The sequence below is a fragment of the Girardinichthys multiradiatus genome, chromosome 20, assembly GCF_021462225.1.
Source record: "Girardinichthys multiradiatus isolate DD_20200921_A chromosome 20, DD_fGirMul_XY1, whole genome shotgun sequence".
In the NCBI taxonomy this organism is placed as follows: domain Eukaryota; kingdom Metazoa; phylum Chordata; class Actinopteri; order Cyprinodontiformes; family Goodeidae; genus Girardinichthys; species Girardinichthys multiradiatus.
The window spans coordinates 16,804,056-16,825,288 of NC_061812.1; the positions used below are offsets into that span (position 1 = coordinate 16,804,056).

Sequence of the window (21,233 nt, forward strand, 5' to 3'; positions counted from 1 at the left end):
GATGAACACTAAACAACTTACATTGTAGATTTTCAACAGTTGCAAGACTGGCATTCAACCACCAGACCCTAACGTAATGGGGTTGTTTCTATACCAAGTAGCATGTAAGTTGGTGAATAAAGTCAGTTTATTTTTACTTAGTAACACATTTATTTTGCAAAAATTAATGGCAACAAAACTTTGCAGTAATTAATGCCGCAATCTGGTACATGTATTTCATACCATTAAAGACAGAGTCTCCTGAGCTGCAGAGCAGAAAGGGAGCACCTGCTAAAAGTCAGTGTCATGGCAACAAAATGCATTAAAAATAACCGAAGTTCTTTCTTACTGTGAGCAAAAATAGTACAAAGTGAAACACCTATGCATCTTTGAAACAAGAGGAGCACTTTTAGTTTTAGTAAGTATAAGAAATGTGTTTTTGTTTTCACAGCTGCTAATTCTAAGTTAGGACAAATAAATGCATCTTAGTTAGGACCAACTTTAAATATCAGGTTACCGGTAATTCATTTCTAGAATTCAATTCAACAAGTAAAATAGATTCATAACAGTTTAGTTCTGTCAGTTTAGATTATTTTGACTTAAAGCAAATGAGAACTCCAAATTTTATTTCTCGAAAAATTTGAAAAATTCATGACACCAATAGCAATTATTTGTTTTACAAAATGTTATATTTCATGCAAAAATGCCATGTCATGTCCTTCACAATGATGGGAAGGAATGATGATGTGACAGTTGTCCTGCAGACAGTCACACAAACACACACAAAGAGGGTAAGCTGCAAAAGGTCACTACTTAACAAGCTGGCTTTTCACAGACTGTTGTATCCAGAAATATTAATGGAAAGTTGGCTGGAAGGAGCAAGTGTAGAAGAAAGTCCAGAAGTTACAAGGATAGCAACAGCCTTAAGAGGATTGTGAAGCAAAGCCCTTTCAAGAGCTTGTGAGAAGATTAAAAATGGCTGCAGTCAGAGCTTCAAGACCTACCACACATAGATTAAATCAGGACATGTTGCATTCTTTGTGTTAAGCTGCTCCTGTTCCAATGTTATCATTTCAGATGAAAGTGATGAGTTGGAGAGTACTGTCATTGGGTAATACAGATGAACTGAAGGCCACAATTGGGCTTCATTGATCCTTCAGCAGAGCCACAGGCTCAAACAAGTTTGAGTGTGTATACAACAAATTGGCACAAACATTCCTTTTAGTAGGCCGACCTTTCTCTATTACTTTTTTAGTTGTCTTATGTATTTCAGATTTTTTTTTTATTAGATATGGTCATAATCATCAAAATCAACACTTGAAATACATAACTCTATGAGATAAATACACTTTTCAATAATTTTTTTATCTACTGAGAAGTCCCACTATGTGTTCACAATTCAGGCAAAATAAATCATGATGCCCACACTGATTAAATGTCAGCTAAAAGGAAATGTGTCTGAGATAAAACATTACAGCACGTTTCATTTAATCCAAACAGAATATTTCTTTCAAATTCACCCTGGACAGGTCGCCAGTCCATCACAGGGCAACACAAAGACACAAAGAACAAACAACCATGCACTCATAATTAAATGCAATTTAGTGCAATCAAATAACCTAACAGTCATTGTGTTGCCAATGTTATGTAAAAATGGTGTGCATTTGTATTTAGCTGCTTTCATCTGTAAAAACGTTTAGAAACTCGTGTAAAATTTTACATCCACAATTATGCACACTTTGTGCTGAGCTATCCTATAAAATCTCAATGAAATACATGAAGTTTGAGGTAGTTATGTGACATAATGGGAAAAACGGATAAGGACGAATACTTTTGCAAGTCACTGTGGATATATTCTACGTTCATGTTTTTCCTAAATAAATGGAGATTGCAAGAAGAAATGACTATTTTCACCCTTTCTTCATGAATCACCATTTACACCCTCATAAATACTGAAACAATAAAACGTCATGTTTGCTGACACACATTATATAGTTTCATTTATTTATTTTTCTTATTTTAGGAATCGAGCATCTGTTAGACACTGCCTGGCAACGTCTGGTATTTATGCTTGGCACGTGGATATTTCTTTGCCTCTCAACAGATGGAGAAAGAGAGAGAGCACACCGGACTGATAAATCGAGTGGTAGCTAGGTCGTGTTTCGCATATTAAAATGATTTTGTTTCCTTCAGGCAGGAAGGTTTTAGGAGATGCTTCATGAGGTTTTCATGAGGTTTTCTGATGTTTATCTAGGAGGATAGTGAGGAAGATTCACATAGAAAATCAGGCTGAAGAGATGTTTTTGTTCAGCTCCTCCTGCATCATTGTTTAAACTACTCTAATGAGACAGTGCTTACTTCAAACATGCAATTCCTCTGTTTAAGCAGATGAGTAGAAATGTAATCACCAAATACTAAAAAGAAAATGACAACTATTTCCCTCTTTTTTTTACAAGTCCTTGAAAACAGTGTCTTTATAAAACAAAATCATAGAGCTGCCCAAAAACCTGCAGTTAAACTATCTGACCTAAGCCCCTTAAATAAAAACAATATTATTTGCACTTGACATTTATCTAAAATTTTATTCGATCTGATCACACAAATAAATAAATAAAGATGTGAAATGTTAACTTTAGTGTACCAAACCTAAATTTTAAGCTACCTAGCAGGAACCAAAATTTAGAAATATGAGTTTAGAAAAAGACAAATGGCAAAAAAGCCAAAAAAGAATTTTTTTTATTTGGGGAAAATATTTATAGTCCTCTGATCACATTAACCATATCAGTGTGTTAAGTTTAACAGCGTGAAAACAAGTGCTGGTTATATAAGAGCATATCTGAGCACTTCTTTAAGTCATTTGAGAGCAGGAGTAGAGGTGAAATGTAAAGGACAGATTAAAGCTTAAAAAAGGTACAAATTAAAAACTCATCTGTTTATTTTTATTCTTATTTAAAATCCTTACGTCCAACATCCCCTCTGTCTGCGCTCAATGCCTTCACTTCCCTTGTCTCCCCCAACAGGCTCGCCTAAGGGCTTTAGAGGAAGAGTTGTCTCGTATACAGGAGGCGAGCAGCCACCAAAGAAAACGTATTGCTGAGGTTCTCAACGGCCTCATGAGGGACCTGCGCGAGTTCAGCACGATTGTTGGAAATAGGGAAATCAAGCTGGTGAGTAAACGAAACAACTGTACTTCTGGTTCAAATGATGGCTTTTGTTGTTTCAGATTGACAGTCATTAACTTTGTTTTCTTACCTGTTCTTGATTGTTGCAAAAACAATATGACTTGTGATAGATAAACAGCTTATTGAAACATATTTTGCAGCTTTAGGTTTATAGAAACATAGACCCCAGAAAATGAGTAGTTTATCCGGCTACTGATCATCTCAATAACATTGTCTGTCTGTATCTATCTATCTATCTATCTATCTATCTATCTATCTATCTATCTATCTATCTATCTATCTATCTATCTATCTATCTATCTATCTATCTATCTATCTATCTATCTATCTATCTATCTATCTATCTATCTATCTATCTATCTATCTATCTATCTATCTATCTATCTATCTATCTATCTATCTATCTATCTATCTATCTATCTATCTATCTATCTATCTATCTATCTATCTATCTATCTATCTATCTATCTATCTATCTATCTATCTATCTATCTATCTATCTATCTATCTATCTATCTATCTATCTATCTATCTATCTATCTATCTATCTATCTATCTATCTATCTATCTATCTATCTATCTATCTATCTATCTATCTATCTATCTATCTATCTATCTATCTATCTATCTATCTATCTATCTATCTATCTATCTATCTATCTATCTATCTATCTATCTATCTATCTATCTATCTATCTACCCTTCTATCTATCTATCTATCTATCTATCTATCTATCTACCCTTCTATCTATCTATCTATCTATCTATCTATCTATCTATCTATCTATCTATCTATCTATCTATCTATCTATCTATCTATCTATCTATCTATCTATCTATCTATCTATCTATCTATCTATCTATCTATCTATCTATCTATCTATCTATCTATCTATCTATCTATCTATCTATCTATCTATCTATCTATCTATCTATCTATCTATCTATCTATCTATCTATCTATCTATCTATCTATCTATCTATCTATCTATCTATCTATCTATCTATCTATCTATCTATCTACCCTTCTATCTATCTATCTATCTATCTATCTATCTATCTATCTATCTATCTATCTATCTATCTATCTATCTATCTATCTATCTATCTATCTATCTATCTATCTATCTATCTATCTATCTATCTATCTATCTATCTATCTATCTATCTATCTATCTATCTATCTATCTATCTATCTATCTATCTATCTATCTATCTATCTATCTATCTATCTATCTATCTATCTATCTATCTATCTATCTATCTATCTATCTATCTATCTATCTATCTATCTATCTATCACAAATCTGTGAAATATAAGAATAAATATATTTTACTGTAATCTCTATAGATGGCAGATGTTATGTTAAAACTGGGCAGATTGTAGGACTTGAAATTGCTGAAGTTCATGCCTGTACCGTATGGGTCTGGCTCCACATGACAGAGAAAACCCTAACTTTTTCAAATGTCAATATGATCCATATTGTGATCCTGCTAAAGAAATGATAAGAATGGAGCTAGCAGAAATAACATTAAAATACTATTATTCAGACAAATATTTGAACTTCCTGTCTTGAGTTTGCCATGTTACAACTACAAACTTCAGTGCCAGACAGATGAGCGCAAACTAGCACATAACTGTAAAGATGAGTAAAAACAATCTTGTTTTTTTTTGTTTTTGTTTGCTTTTTATCAATGAATCAGAAGGGTGGTGTACTATAATTTTTCGCTTCTTTCACTCTAACAGCCTTAAAAAACAGACCTTGTCGGTTTGTCAGAGAACATTAGTGAATAAACACGTTCATGAAGACCAAGGGAAACACCAGACAGATCATGGATAAAGTTGTGGGAGCAGGCTTTACTTATTAAACTGTATTCTATCTGTGCCTGAAAACTAACACTTCTAATACCCTATCCACATGGTGACACACGGTTGTGGCAGCACCAAGCGGAGAGATTCTTTGCCTCAGCATGGACAAGAAAATTATTCAGAGTTGACGGGAAGGTGAACTGAGCAAAATATAAGACAGTCCTGGAAGAAAACTTGTTAGAGGTTTAGATTAATGAATATGAAAGTTATCGGTTCAGTGTGACTGACTTTGAATTATTTTGTAAAGTACTGGGCAAAAATTTCAGTCTATAATGAAAAAGGCTCTTTGAGATGTGCCCTGAAAGAACTGCAGCTGTATGCAGCTGTAAGCAAAAGGTGTGTCTACAAAAGATTGACCGTGAGAGGCTAAATACGAATGCATGCCACAGCTTTCAGATTTTTATTTGAACGTTTTCCCTTCAAATCACAATTATATGCTACTTTGTGCTGACCTATCGCATAAACACCCAGAAAATATCTTAGAATTTATGGTTATAACATGAAAAAATGTCAACAAATTCAAGATGTATAATTACTATTACAACAAACTGTAACTTTAAAGAACAATTTATGGACCTTTTTAGTTAAATCAATTGAATATGTGACATTTAGATTGATGTGTATATTTCTTTAATCCGCCACAGCCCATTGCAATCCAGCTGAGTCACAGCATCTGCTAAATGATGCTGTTAATCAAATGTTTATGTGGAAGATGCCGGAAAGTCTTTGCTTTTCTCCCTCTCCTCCCTATAATTTCCCAGCTGTCTTTAAGTCGTCGCTACTCAATCTTGATAAAACATCAACTCCTTTAGTTTTTCAACAGACTCTCATGCAGTGTGCTTTATTTATCTCCAGCCCATGGAGATCACCGGTGGGATCGAGGAGGAGTTTACAGTGGCTCGGCTCTACATCAGCAAGATAAAGTCAGAGGTGAAGTCCATGGTGAAGCGCTGCAGACACCTGGAGAACCTCCACACAGAGTGCAACCGAAAGATGGAAGAAACAAGCCGGGAGCTGTCGTCATGCAACCTCCTCGTCTCACAGGTGCAGATCTAAATGAGTTAGTTGTTGTTTATTACCATGGAAGCAAAGAAGACTGGTATCAAGGAATACTGCCAGTCTGTTTCTCTGCATTGAAATGCTGGTGTTATTGTGGGAAAATATGGAGAACAGATATTAGAACCTCAAATAGCACATTACAGATTATCATCACCATTATCTTTTAAGCATACTCCTCTATCAGTTTAATCATCATCACAGTTGGCCTTTGTGTGATCTAAATCACTCTGATGAAAGGTAATTCATGCTTTGAAACGTTGTTCACTTGTTTGTGGGGATTTTAGGTGCTTTCCCTATTTGCGCATGCCATTCTCATTTTTAAAGTGTGCTATATTTTATATTCTGTCTGTGACTGAGGTTGCCTGCAGGCATCAGGAGGTAAATTTTACTACCTTTGGTGTTAAAACTAAATTCCCTAATGACTGAAGCTCATAAATATTTAATGTAAGAACATTCATTTACCTTAGAAGGAGAATTCCTCATCTTTAGAACAGTGTTCTCATGGGCAAAGTGTTATTTTTTTGCTTATCTTTAAACTTTCTGCATCTGTGATTCACATTTTAACTTTCAGCATGAGGCAAAGATCCGCTCTCTGATGGAGTGCATGCAGAATGTGGAGCTGAAGAAGCGACAGCTGGAGGACAGCAATGATGTTCTGACTGAGGAGTTGGCCAAGCTCAGAGCTCAAGGTATAGCTGAGTAATACCTGAATGCCAAGGGTATAAAATAAAAATATTATAATAATAAACTAAAAATACAGACAGGCCCTGCAGCTCTGCGAGACTCATACTGTTGACCAACAAGGCCTTTTAGCTAAATACAGACACTGGATTTCTAACGTGTTAGGTCTGCTATGCTAACTTGCTTTGGTTATAAAAAATGTGTCATCATAATAGTGTATCAGTTACAGTTGTGCAGAACATGTATGAGGGCTGTAAGACAGTGGTGAGGTGTGCTGTAGGTGTGACAGGAATTCAAGGTGGAAGTGGGACTGCTCTGAGTCCCTTCTTGTTTGCTGTGGTGGTGGACAGGCTGACAGATGAGGTTAGACAAGAATCTCCATGGACTGTGATGTTTGCAGATGACATTGTGATCTGTGGTGAGAGCAGGGAATAGGTGGAGTAATGTCTAGAAAGATTGAGGTTTGCTCTGGAAAGAAGAGGTATAAAGGTTAGCCAGAGCAAGACAGAATGCATGTGTGGGAATAAGAGGGACCCAATTGGAGTAGAGGTTAAAGGGAACAAAGATAAAAAAAGGTGTAGGATTTTAAGTACCGGTACTTAAGGTCAACAGTCCAGAGCAATGGTGAGTGTGAAAAAGGTGGTGAAGACACGTGTCCAAGCAGGTTGGAACAGGTGAAGAAAATTGTCAGGTGTGTTGTGTGATAAAAGAGCATCAGGGATGATGAAAGGAAATGTGTACAAGACAATAGTGAGACCATCGATGTTGTTTAGAGACAGTGGCACTGAGGAGAAGAGACAGGAGGTAGAGCTGGAAATAACAGAGATGAAGATGTTGAGATTGTTTTTGGGAGTAACAGGGATGGATAAGGTCAAGAATGAGAACATCAGAGGGACACTCATGTTAGATGTGTTGGAAATAAAGCCAGAGAGGCCAGACTGAAATGGTTTAGACATGTAAAGAAGAGGGATAGTGAGTACGAAGGTAGTAGGATGCTGAGGCTAGAACCAGAGGAAGTTCAGAACAGAGGAAGAACTAGAGGAAGATCAAAGACGAGATTTATGGATGGAGTGAAAGAGGACATGAAGGTAATAGGTATGAGAGAAGAAGCTCTAGAACCTAGCATCTAGGTTAGATGGAAACAGATGACTTACTTGTGGTGACCCTTAAAAGGGAAAGGTATGGTAAGGTAAGTTTATTTATATAGCGCTTTTCAGCAACGAGACACTCAAAGCGCTGTACATACAATTACAATACAATCAGAAGAAAATAAACACAGACACAGAAACAGAAAAACAAATCAAATGATATTACAATCCTTCTAAGAAATCTAAAAATCTATGAATCTTTCTGAGAAATCCAAAAATCTCTGGCCAACATTACAATGATACAGATAACATTAATGATCCTTTGGGTTTTACTGGTAAGAGCTGGTTCTAAACCAATATTTCTAAAGAGGTAATTATATCATTAAGTCCTCTATGTAGGGGAAAGCATCTTGTGCTAAGAGAGAATGATCCTTGGGTTTGCTGGTATAATGCAGTTGTAATGATAACAGTCATTTGCATCCATTGAAATTTCACTAAGCAATCACTGAGTTCTAACTTAGGAAGCTGAGTCACTGAAAAGGAGAAGAAATGAAATCCACATTTAGGTAAAAAAAAAGGAGCATGGGAAAGCAACACACATAAGCAAAATATTTGCAGGGGCATGGTGGACTCGTGAAGGTGCCAAGATTTAAGTATGATCATGTGTGCAAAGAATTAGACTGTCAACACTGATGAAGGTGCCATTGTCCTTGAAAAAGAGATGGAAGTTTTATTAAACGGCCATACAGTTGCTGGGGTAGATCATCGTATTTATAGATTTTCCGGCTGTGATTTTCCGCCTCCCTTCAAAGTCTTACTGGCATTCTCAATTTCAAATCCAAATAGCCAAATTTCTGGTACTTTCAGTAGATCCTGAGCAAACAACTTTTTCCAAGATTAAATCATATCACCTTTGAGTCCGGGAAACGCAGCCAGCCTGCAATTCTGTTGAAGGATCGCGTCCAGCTTGCGATTCTGCTCTCTTAACATATCAGTCTGAGTGCTGAAAGTTCTAAAGATCCCTTCAAACATCCCAGGCAGCTTTGGAGTGCTTTGAACAGCTGCCGATGTTTTACAAATCTTTCAATAAGCCAGGTAACCGCCAACTCCAAAAAACAGAAATCCTGTTATCAGAAATCTTAAAAAAAACATTATGTACAAATCTTCCACGTCCTCGACTGACATTGTTGTCAGGCACACAATCTTCCACTGCTGCCAGGAATCCATTGCGTATCCGGAGAAGAACGTCCCGTCTGGACAAGAGGGTTCCCCTTTACCCTGTCTTCCTGTCGAGAAAATTTGATCAATTGTGTTGAGAGACCAGCTGACCAAATCCATAATGAACAAATTAGGAGGATATGCGAACAGAGGCTCTAAGAAAAACAGAAAAAAGCTGAAGCAGGGCAAAAAATGGGGGAGGATCAAGGAGAGTGGAAAAGCGTCTGACCCCACCGAGAGCAGAAGAGAAAGTACAAAAGAGTAAAACAATAGTGAAAAAACAAGTTTTACAGCAGTCAATACTGTCATATTTTACTTATTTTGGCTGAACACAATTCAGATTTAAGCATTGCTTTTCATTGTTTTCTGTCACTGCTACATCATTCATGGAGTATAATGGTGTATTGCATTTGCACTTGGATATTGGAATCTACAACTTCCAAATGAGAAAATTTTTTATTTGAAAAATCATTAGTAGCTGCTGTGTGTATAAAATGTAGTTAAAATGGCAGAAATTAAATGTTTCCTGGCACTTGTGATGGTTTCCATCTCACTAAATTATTGAAATACAGCTTAGGGTCCAAAGCTCAGCCAGCTGCTTATTTCACAACATTATCAAAAAGTCTCTGTCAGTCACAAACAATTAAAACAAAATCAATGTAAATGAAGTATTTTATTGGATAATTTTTAAACTGAGTTAAAATTTAATGAGTAATCTATAACTGTTTTCTTGGGGAATAAATATGACGTGACACAGAGGCCACTCTTCAGTATAGGAGAGACAAGAGAACATGCTGTTAAACTAAGACTGGCATATCAGGATATGTGCTGATACTCATAATACAAGGAATTGCAACAAGAAAGTATTAACTAGCAGATATCTGCAGTCAGAGCAATAATCACAACGCTTTAAACAGCTGGAACTGTGACAAACACAGTGGGATATTCACTCCTGTATGTACAGTAAGACAAATGGGAAGAGAGGTGAAAAAGGTTTTGAATGTTTGCTGTTAAAGACGTTCAACACACTTTTCTTTGGGATAATATGCTGGTGCAGTAAAGAATAATAATCTTTCTATGTGCATTTTAAATTGATACTATTTTCTTTCTGAAGAGACACCAAAAGACCCAGGAAGACTGAGTGTGTGGTGTAAGTCTCACAGATAATGAACTTGCGATTAAAGGCTTTTTGATTGTCGTTTGAGTCATGAACCTTTGCACAAAATACTTTAGGCTCTGGTAATAAAAATTATCACGGGCAATAAAAATTTATATTTACAAAACTTCACTGCATTCTTATGTCATAATATCTTGTTTTATCTGGATTATATAATGCAACCAGCCAAACACCACCCCCTCACAAAGCAATACCTCTCACAGGATTGAATCACTTCAAGAAAACTTGTCAACGTATGAAGTTTGAGAGAGTTATTAGATTTTTAAAAGAGAGCTGACATAATCTCAGAAAAGGTTTTTTTTTTTTGATCTGGAATGACATTTATGATTTCCTTTCACTCTTGGAATAAAGCTAAACTATGGCTACCCAGACACTAATCTAATCCTGCATTTAGAGGCAAACTATAGGAGCTGATTTATCAACTCTTTCACTGGTCCCTGCCAAGGCAGAAAGTAGCTGCCATGGCTGCGAATGTGGAGTGGAGTGGCAATGGCATTGTCTGAAGCCATGGCTCTGCTTTGTTGGTTCTGTTAATGACTATGTCATATCCTCATTAATGATTCTGCCTCTAAGCATAAGAGCAATGATGACTGGCTTAGCTGAACATGGCATTGAACCTTTGGCATTGCCCTGCTAATTAATTTCTTATCTATTAGAGTGTAAGCCATTTTCCAATATTGCTTACAGAGTTGTATGATAACTAAAAGAAAACAAATATGGATTAGATGGAAAGTAAATCAAACTTAAACTCATTGATACATGAAGTTCAAAGTTTTTACAGGATTTATTCCAACAGTTTGATATGAGAATGTAACTGAGCTAAAATATTTACAACAGTTATAGCATAAACACAGCAAATTAGTTCTAAAGCCTCTCTGACTGAGTGGGTTCCTACTCAATCTGGAGAATTCTGGAATTTCATTTACTTATTTCCCAGGACTGGATATGCATGAATAAAATAGAGCATGGAAAAATACATTTGTATCTTAATACTTTTGCATCCATCCATCCATCCATCCATCCATCCACATCCATCCATCCATCCATCCATCCACATCCATCCATCCATCTATCCATCCATCCATACATCCACCCAGTCTGTTTTTGGTTTTTACAAGTCTTGTTTATGTACAGGACCTTCAAAGAAATATTTGATGAACTGAGAACTCTGCTGATTAGTTTCTGGATAATTGTGGAATTTGATCTTGGGAAATATAAAGGCCATTTAATTAGAAACATTTTGCCAGCTCCAGGTTGGACCCTTGTTTGCTTTCTGAACTGCAGTTCTTCATGTTATTGATTCAATAAGACGTCATAGAGCGTCATTTATTTGCTACAGATTAGTCAGCTGCAGATCCATGATGCAAATCTCGTGTCCCACCACCTCTCAGGTCTTTTGAATTTTGATTTCGTTAATGTGGAGGCCTATAAGGTACAGTGAACTCATTATCACATTAAAGAAACCAATTTGAGATGAGCACTGTGACATGGCGTGCTATACTGCTGAAAGTAGCAGTCAGATGATTGGTACACAGTGGTAGTAAAGGATTGGACTAGGTCAGCAACAACAATGCCCATTTTTCACAAGCCTGTTTGAATTGGAGCTGTGAATTCCTGTTCTTACCGACAGGAGCAGAACTGGGTCTGATGTTTTGGTGCTGTAGCCAATCTGCTTCACGGTTTGAAATGTTGTTTGTTCATGGATGTATTCAGCATACTTTGGTTTTAACCAGTGGTCATTTCAATTAAATTCAATTCAAAAATACTTTATTAATCCCAAAGGGAAATTAAATGTTGTTATAGCTCATATTGTGAAGGTTTCCTCAAAGAGCCGTTGTAGATGCTGATGGCTGTGGGCAGGAAGGATCTCCTGTAGCGCTCCGTCTTACAGCAGATCTGAAGAAGCCTCTGACTGAAGACACTCTGTTGTTGTAGGACAGTCTCTCTTTGTGATGTATCAAGAGCCACGGTATCCAGGATAATGTCAGCACGAACCACTTCCAACAGGATTAACTGTGGACGCAAGAGGAAGCTGTCTGAAAGGGATGTTCGGGTGCTAACCCGGATTGTATCCAAAAAACATAAAACCACGGCTGCCCAAATCACGGCAGAATTAAATGTGCACCTCAACTCTCCTGTTTCCACCAGAACTGTCCGTCGGGAGCTCCACAGGGTCAATATACACGGCCGGGCTGCTATAGCCAGACCTTTGGTCACTCATGCCAATGCAAAACGTCGGTTTCAATGGTGCAAGGAGCGCAAATCTTGGGCTGTGGACAATGTGAAACATGTATTGTTCTCTGATGAGTCCACCTTTACTGTTTTCCCCACATCCGGGAGAGTTACAGTGTGAAGATGCCCCAAAGAAGCATACCACCCAGACTGTTGCATGCCTAGAGTGAAGCATGGGGGTGGATCAGTGATGGTTTGGGCTGCCATATCATGGCATTCCCTTGGCCCAATACTTGTGCTAGATGGGCGCGTCACTGACAAGGACTACCGAACCATTCTTGAGGACCATGTGCATCCAATGCTTCAAACATTGTATCCTGAAGGCCGTGCCGTGTATCAGGATGACAATGCACCAATACACACAGCAAGACTGGTGAAAGATTGGTTTGATGAACATGAAAGTGAAGTTGAACATCTCCCATGGCCTGCACAGTCACCAGATCTAAATATTATTGAGCCACTTTGGGGTGTTTTGGAGGAGCGAGTCAGGAAACGTTTTCCTCCACCAGTATCACGTAGTGACCTGGCCACTATCCTGCAAGAAGAATGGCTTAAAATCCCTCTGACCACTGTGCAGGACTTGTATATGTCATTCCCAAGACGAATTGATGTTGTATTGACCACAAAAGGAGGCCCTACACCATACTAATAAATTATTGTGGTCTAAAACCAGGTGTTTCAGTTTCATTGTCCAACCCCTGTATATATATATATATATATATTTTAAAAAAAGAAACAGCAATTTCAGGGAGAGCCGCCAAAACATGTGACATAATGCGGCATAACACTAAACTTGTTAAAATAAAACATCTATTTGTGATTAAAAAAAATCAAATAAGGTAAATGCATTTAATTGTTCCAACAAACAATGTATTCCTTATTCTGTAGGAAGAAAACGTTGCCTTATATGGTGTGAATATTAAATGATGATCCTTGATGTTGTTTGACATTACATATTTCTCCTGTGAAGGACGAAGAACTGCTCCAGTTTGCAGATCATGATAAATTGCAGACGGTTGCCAAAGTCAAACGTTAAGGTCAGCGTTCTGAAAAAGTCAAATGTAATCACGTCTCAGCAAAGCTAATGACAAGGAAACAACAAAACAATCTATGTTTCAGAACCAACCAATGTGAATTATTGAGAAATTTCCTGGTAAAAACTGTTGTTGGCTTCAGTGGAGCATTTTATTCTGTCAGTGTTTTTGTATAGTGTTGAGGACAGGAAAAACAAGGCTAAATAAACATTTCCCAGGACCACCACAAAAAGATTAATGGTACATTTGAAATTTTTGCACAGCTAACTGCAAGTACTCCCACTGCATTGACAACATTCACAAATCAGGCCAGATGCAATGTAAGTCATTCTTTCTGTGGTTTCCCAGGGAAGTGAATTAAATAACCAGTGGGTTTAAGAACTTGTAAATTCATTTTGGTTGTACTTAATAAGCCAGGCAGGCAGACCTTGAAGGATTTGACAAATACAAAGTATATGCTGATTGCAATGCCTGGGGCAAGGTGCAGAGCTCAGTGGTTTTATCATCAGACAGCAGTAAGTCAATATCAGGTTAGCATGAACCAAAGATTTAATTTACAACTAAATATTGTCTGACTAAAAGCATGACTTGTGTCAGCATGGATAATCTTTAATGATGGGCTATCAGGTTGAAGCAGTAATAAATAAAACTGTTTTTTGACTCACTGTAACACCCGTCAACTCACTATCGTGGTTTAAACTGCTTTTTCACATTCTTTCCTCTGTCCTCTGTTCTACAAATTTTTGTTTCAGAAAGCATATCACAGGTGACCAGCGGGAAGAACAACACATCTCTCCAATCTGATATAAAGGTAACAATGACTACAGTAAGAACAATTTCACATACTAAGCCTTTTGTTATTGCACCACATCAGCACTTAAAGGGGACCTACTATGCAAAATTCAGTTTTTAATTGTTTTTATACTTCCATTTGGGTATCTGATGCTTCGACAAACCGTCCAAATGCAAAAAACAAATTTTTTGGCTATAAATGACTGTTTTATTTTTTCTAGAAAACTCGTGGTTTCAAAAGCTGTGTAATTGTGACGTCACAATTACACTGGCACCTACCAACGTACCTGAGTCCCTCCCCTGACCAGCAACTAAAGCGTATCTCCACCCACTTGATTTTCAGTAGAGGATTCAATTCAATTCAATTCAGTTTTATATATGTAGCACCAATTCACAACACATGTCGTCTCAAGGCACTTCACAACAGTCAGGTACATACATTCCAATTAATCCTAACAATTGAACAGTGCAGTCGGATTCAGTTATTTATTCAAATTGGATTAAAAGTTTTTCTATCTAAGGAAACCCAGCAGATTGCATCCAGTCAGTGACTTGCAGCATTCCCTCCTCCTGGATGAGCATGTAGAGACAGTGGACAGTCACTGGCGTTGACTTTGCAGCAATCCCTCATACTGAGCATGCATGTAGCGACAGTGGAGAGGAAACTCCTTTTAACTGGAAGAAACCTCCAGCAGAACCAGGCCCAGTGTGAGCGGCCATCTGCCACGACCGACTGGGGGTTTGAGAGAACAGACCAGAGACACAAGATCAGGTCTCGCCGGCTGGTTTTACCTTACATGTGCTTTACAATGGCTACCCTCAAAGGCAGATGTTCTGTTGTTGGCTGCAAAAACCCACATGTCCACACACATTCTGCCGCTGTCGGATAACAGAGATTCATGGCTTCATTTTCTTTTCAAGGGCAATGTTCCAGTCCCATTGTCGAAGACATTACTAGTTTGCGCGAATCACTTCACCACGGACTGCTTTGAGAACTCACATCTGTACAAATCAGGATTTGCAAAAAGACTTCGAGAATCTGAATGATTTGTGCGAAAAATTTTATTAACATGTTTTGTATAGCCCATAGACCTATCTCAAATGTTTAAAAGGAAGTACAATAGGCCACCTTTATATAAATGCACGTTTTGGCAAAGTGTTTTTTGTGAATTGTGGATCCACATCGTTTTGCCTTTTGGTATATTCTAGGACTTTCTAAGTACTATTCAGTCCTATTAAGTATAGAAAAGCATCTAAAGTATATTTCTACTACCAGACTTTAATCCCTGTGTCATTCTCTAAATTATGCATCCATCCATTCTTTCTCTTTTTGTCAATCCATCCATCTGTCCGTCCGTCCGTCCATCCATCCATCTTTTTTTTTTTCCATAAGCCTGGCCCCAAGGCTAGAATAGCTATAATTCAGTTACATTTTTAAAATGGATTAAGAACTTCTAATATGAGTCAGGAGCATCAAGAAGCTTTGTCATGAAAAATGTATAGGGATCCTGGCTGTAAAACTGTTGTCTTACAGCTGGAAGTGTTTCTTTTTCTTGTCTGTACTTGTATTCATGTGAGTGTTTCTCTTAGCTCCAGTTTCATTAGCCGAGTCCTAAACAAGTTTCAGTGGCAGTTTATTGACACAGGTTGTGCTGTGTTCAATGCCCATGTGGCCTTTCAAGTTCACATCTGCACGATGTGTGTAATTACTATTCCCTTGGTGTTTCGTTGTTTGTTCTCCCCTTCTTCCAATGTCATCCTGCTCTCCCTCTTTTCTATTTCCATTCTTGTTATTGGTCTTTTTTTTTCTTGTTGTTGACTCCTCAGAGAGCTCTGGATGAGCAAATGCAGTCACACCGTGAAGCTCAAAGCAAGCAGCTTGGCCGCCTTCGAGACGAGATCAACGAGAAGCAGAATACCATTGATGAATTAACGGAGTCAGTGCTTCTTTCACTTTACTTTCATACTCATTCAATTTTCAGTTTTATTCTTTTCATAATCAGAAAACAATATACAAATGTTTTATTGTTTAATTGTATTACTTAAAATTCATTGACTTAGGTAAAAGAAAATGCATTTATATCATAAAAGCACACAACATTATTTTTGAGACAGCTTTGCATCTCATGCAAACCAACATATCATAGAATACCTACTGTATATTAAAATAAATGTGCATTTGGAATTTTACATAAAATGTTGAAACATAAAAGTTTTTTCATTTAACAGCTAAATCCATCCGTCCATTCATCTACTGACTTGCGCTTATGTGAGATTGTTTAACTGAGGCAACTGATCTGAAAGGGAAACCCAGACATACTGTACAGATAGTGAAGCTCATTCTGGAGATCCTAAGGAGTTCCCAGGCTTGAAGAGACTCAGTCTCTATAGTGAGTTCCCGTTCTACTCTGGTGTTTTCCTCCAGTGGCATGTGCCTAAATGACCTCCAATACAGGTGCCCAAGAATGCTCCTTATTATATACAACTGGGCCAGCTGGTTCATCAGACTCCTTTTGAGGCAATGGAGCAGCGGCACTCTCTTAAGAGAGCAAAAGCCAGATATTGCTTAAAGTAATCTCCAGTTCCCTGTACTCCTGCTGCTCCTTGGTTGACATGGTCATGAACCTTATCAAGATCCACCAAACACATGTAGACCAGAAATTCACTTGCTACCATAGCTTGTATTATTATTGGTAGCCAACCTACTCAATGAGAATATCAATTAGCAAATCTCCTTGTTTTCAAACCTTGAACTGGGACACGGTTAAGATGGGTTTGATATGAGTCCCTGATCTGGATTCAGATGTTTGAGGTAAACTAAACATAAAGTTGAAGAATTGAAAATCTTGACATTCTGTTTTTATTTGCATTTATACCTGTTTTCTCTTGTTTCCGAAACTAGGCGTTATTAACTAGCAAATATTCAAACCGCATATACATCAAATGGTCTTTGCTGAAAGATCTAAGCCATCACTACAAGAGTGCTGAGATACATGCATGTGGGTGACTAACACGGTAGGAAAGCAGTGGAGTAGGAGGACATTACAGCTTAGCTGCTCTTACTGAACCTTCACAGGAAGACCCTCTGGTCTGACTCAGCCTAAATGTGAAACATTTGGTCCAGAACTGCTTATCCTTCTTTTACTGAATTTGGATAAGCAGCTTGGAATGGATTGATGGGTGTCGTTGAGGCTGAACGGATGTGAAACAGAAAAAGAGATTCCCTGCAGATTCTTTTCTTATAACAAGGGCAAGTTGGTGCAGATGTCTTTTTTTGTTTCTTTTTTTGAAAATGAAAGTATTTCAGAAAAAAAAAACGTTAGACAAAGGGTGCATATTAAGATGTGAAGTATTTACTGGTAAATGCTTTCTAATATTATGAAGGGAATTTCAGTGGTTTATTTTTACCTGAGTTTATCCAGAGGCCAATCAGTCAGCACCTGTTTGCTGCCAAAATACCTGTCTAGGCCATGATGCTCTGATGTAAATTTAAACTCCCCTCCAAAAAAACTCTCTATTTTGCTGCACAACACTTAACTGAACACAGAAATGCCTCAAACCATGGACAGAGCAGTTATTTTTTCATCTGATGCAAAGACATGTGGCAAGGTCAAGATAAATGTTTGTAGTTTTAAAAGGGCAAATAAAATGTGGAAACAGGTGCGATGCTGTGATAAAGTATTTGTTACCTGACAGATTTCTTCAGTTTTTGCCCTTTTTCTCACCTAAATGCTTAAAATCACCAAAATAATTTTACCATCAGACCACGATAACCTGGTGAAATACAAAATACTATTCAAATGAACGTTTATTTGTCAAGGAATCCAAAAACACTTGTTCCCCAAACCAAATAAACTCTTAATAGCTGGTAGCGCCACTCTTAGTGGCAACCACTGCCAATAACTGTAAGAGCCATAATAGTCTTTTACATACAGCATCTCAACATATATAAGTCTGGACTTTGACTAGACCACTCCTAAACCTTTATTTTTTATTCAGTCCTTTTGAGGAGGACTTGCTAGTGTTCTTCAGATCATTGTTCCACAGTGTAACACAACTGCTTGAGCTCGAGGTCACCAACTGATGGCCAGACATTCTCCTTCAGGGATTTCTGGTAGAGAGAAGAAATCATTGCTGCATCTTTTACAACAATTCTTCCAGATTCTGAAGCAACAAAGCTTCCCCATACCATCACTGTACCTCCACCATGTTTGAATGTAGATATGCTGTTCTTTTCCTAAACTGTTCTGTTAGTGCATCAAATGTAACGGAACATGCAGAAAACAAAAGTCCCACTTTTGTTCCATTAGTCCACAGAACATTTTCCCAAAATCCTTAATGATCATTCTGTATATATATTTTATATATTACTGCTCAAAAAAATAAAGGGAACACTCAAATAACACATCCTAGATCTGAATTAATGAAATATTCTCATTGAATACTCTGTTCTGTATAAAGTTGAATGTGCTGACAACAAAATCTCACAAAAATCATCAATGGAAATCAGATTCATCAACCAATAGAGGCCTGGATTTGGAGTCACACACAAAATTAAAGTGGAAAAACACACTACAGGCTGATCCAATTTTGATGTCAGTCAGTCAATCATTTTCTACCGATTATTCCATAGTGGGTCACGGGGGAGCTGGTGCCTATCTCCAGCAGTCTATGGGCGAGAGGCAGGGTACACCCTGGACAGGTCGCCAGTCCATCACAGGGCAACACACAAACAACCATGCACACACTCATTCATACACCTAAGGGCAATTTAGAGTGACCAATTAACCTAACAGGCATGTCTTTGGACTGTGGGAGGAAGCCGGAGTACCCGGTGAGAACCCACGCATGCACGGGGAGAACATGCAAACTCCATGCAGAAAGACCCCTGGCCGGGAATCAAACCTAGGACCTTCTTGCTGCAAGGCAACAGTGCTACCAACTGCGCCACCGTGCAGCCCCCAATTTTGATGTAATGTCCTTAAAACAAGTCAAAATGAGGCTCAGTATTGTGTGTGGCCTCCACGTGCCTGTATGACCTCCCTACAACGCCTGGGCATGCTCCTGATGAGACGGCAGATGGTCTCCTGAGGGATCTCCTCCCAGACCTGGACTAAAGCATCCGCCAACTCCTGGACAGACTGTGGTGCAACGTAACGTTGGTGGATGGAGTGAGACATGATGTCCCAGATGTGCTCAATCGGATTCAAGTCTGGGGAACGGGCGGGCCAGTCCATAGCTTCAATGTCTTCAACTTGCAGGAACTGCTGACACACTCCAGCCACATGAGGTCTAGCATTGTCCTGCATTAGGAGGAACCCAGGGCCAACCGCACCAGCATATGGTCTTACAAGGGGTGTGAGGATCTCATCTAATGGCAGTCAGGTTACCTCTGGCAAGCACATGGAGGCCCATGCGGCCCTCCAAAGAAATGCCACCCCACACCATTACTGACCCACTGCCAAAACGGTCATGCAGGCAGCAGATCGCTCTCCACGGTATCTCCAGACTCTGTCACGTCTGTCACATGTCCTCAGTGTGAACCTGCTTTCATCTGTGAAGAGCACAGGGCGCCAGTGGCCAATATACCAATCCTGGTGTTCTCTGGCAAATGCCAAGCGTCCTGCACGGTGTTGAGCTGTGAGCACAACCCCCATTTGTGGATGTCAGTTTCTAACCGTTTGTGTAGACACATGCACATCTGTGGCCTGCTGGAGGTAATTTTGCAGGGCTCTGGCAGTGCTCTTCCTGTTCCTCCTTGCACAAAGGCGGAGGTAGCGGTCCTGCTGCTGGGTTGTTGCCCTCCTACGGCCTCCTCCACGTCTCCTGGTGTACTGGCCTGTCTCCTGGTAGCGCCTCCAGGCTTTGGACACTACGCTGACAGACACAGCAAACCTTCTTGCCACAGCTCGCACTGATGTGCCATCCTGGATGAGCTGCACTACCTGAGCCACTTGTGTGGGTTGTAGAGTCCGTCTCATGCTACCACGAGTGTGAAAGCACCACCAACATTCAAAAGTGACCAAAACATCAGCCAGAAAGCATAGGTACTGAGAAGTGGTCTGTGGTCCCCACCTGCAGAACCACTCCTTTATTGAGTGTGTTTTGCTAATCGCCAAAGATTTCCCCCTGTTGTCTATTCCATTTGCACAACAACATGTGAAGTTGATTGTCAATCAGTGTTGCTTCCTAAGTGGACAGTTTGATTTCACAGACGTTTGATTTACTTGGAGTTATATTGTGTTGTTTAAGTGTTCCCTTTATTTTTTTGAGCAGTGTATATATATATACAGGTCCTTCTCAAAAAATTAGCATATTGTGATAAAGTTCATTATTTTCTATAATGTAATGATGAAAATTTAACATTCACATATTTTAGATTCATTGCACACTAACTGAAATATTTCAGGTCTTTTATTGTCTTAATATGGATGATTTTGGCATAAAGCTCATGAAAACCCAAAATTCCTATCTCACAAAATTAGCATATTTCATCCGACCAATAAAAGAAAAGTGTTTTTAATACAAAAAAACGTCAACCTTCAAATAATTATGTACAGTTATGCACTCAATACTTGGTCGGGAATCCTTTTGCAGAAATGACTGCTTCAATGCGGCGTGGCATGGAGGCAATCAGCCTGTGGCACTGCTGAGGTCTTATGGAGGCCCAGGATGCTTCGATAGCGGCCTTTAGCTCATCCAGAGTGTTGGGTCTTGAGTCTCTCAACGTTCTCTTCACAATATCCCACAGATTCTCTATGGTGTTCAGGTCAGGAGAGTTGGCAGGCCAATTGAGCACAGTGATACCATGGTCAGTAAACCATTTACCAGTGGTTTTGGCACTGTGAGCAGGTGCCAGGTCGTGCTGAAAAATGAAATCTTCATCTCCATAAAGTTTTTCAGCAGATGGAAGCATGAAGT

At 38.6% G+C, this 21,233-nt stretch overlaps 1 protein-coding gene across 3 annotated transcripts in view; it reads left to right on the forward strand.

Moving 5' to 3' along the window:
* Positions 1-21,233, forward strand: part of kif5ab (kinesin family member 5A, b) — a 113,823-nt gene that overhangs the window by 67,602 nt on the left and 24,988 nt on the right. For all 3 annotated transcript variants that reach the window (XM_047348164.1, XM_047348165.1, XM_047348166.1), the window contains exons 15-19: positions 3,000-3,146; positions 5,887-6,075; positions 6,662-6,779; positions 14,273-14,331; positions 16,140-16,249. In XM_047348164.1, coding sequence (XP_047204120.1) covers positions 3,000-3,146; positions 5,887-6,075; positions 6,662-6,779; positions 14,273-14,331; positions 16,140-16,249 — 623 coding nt within the window. The remainder of the gene's footprint in view (positions 1-2,999; positions 3,147-5,886; positions 6,076-6,661; positions 6,780-14,272; positions 14,332-16,139; positions 16,250-21,233) is intronic.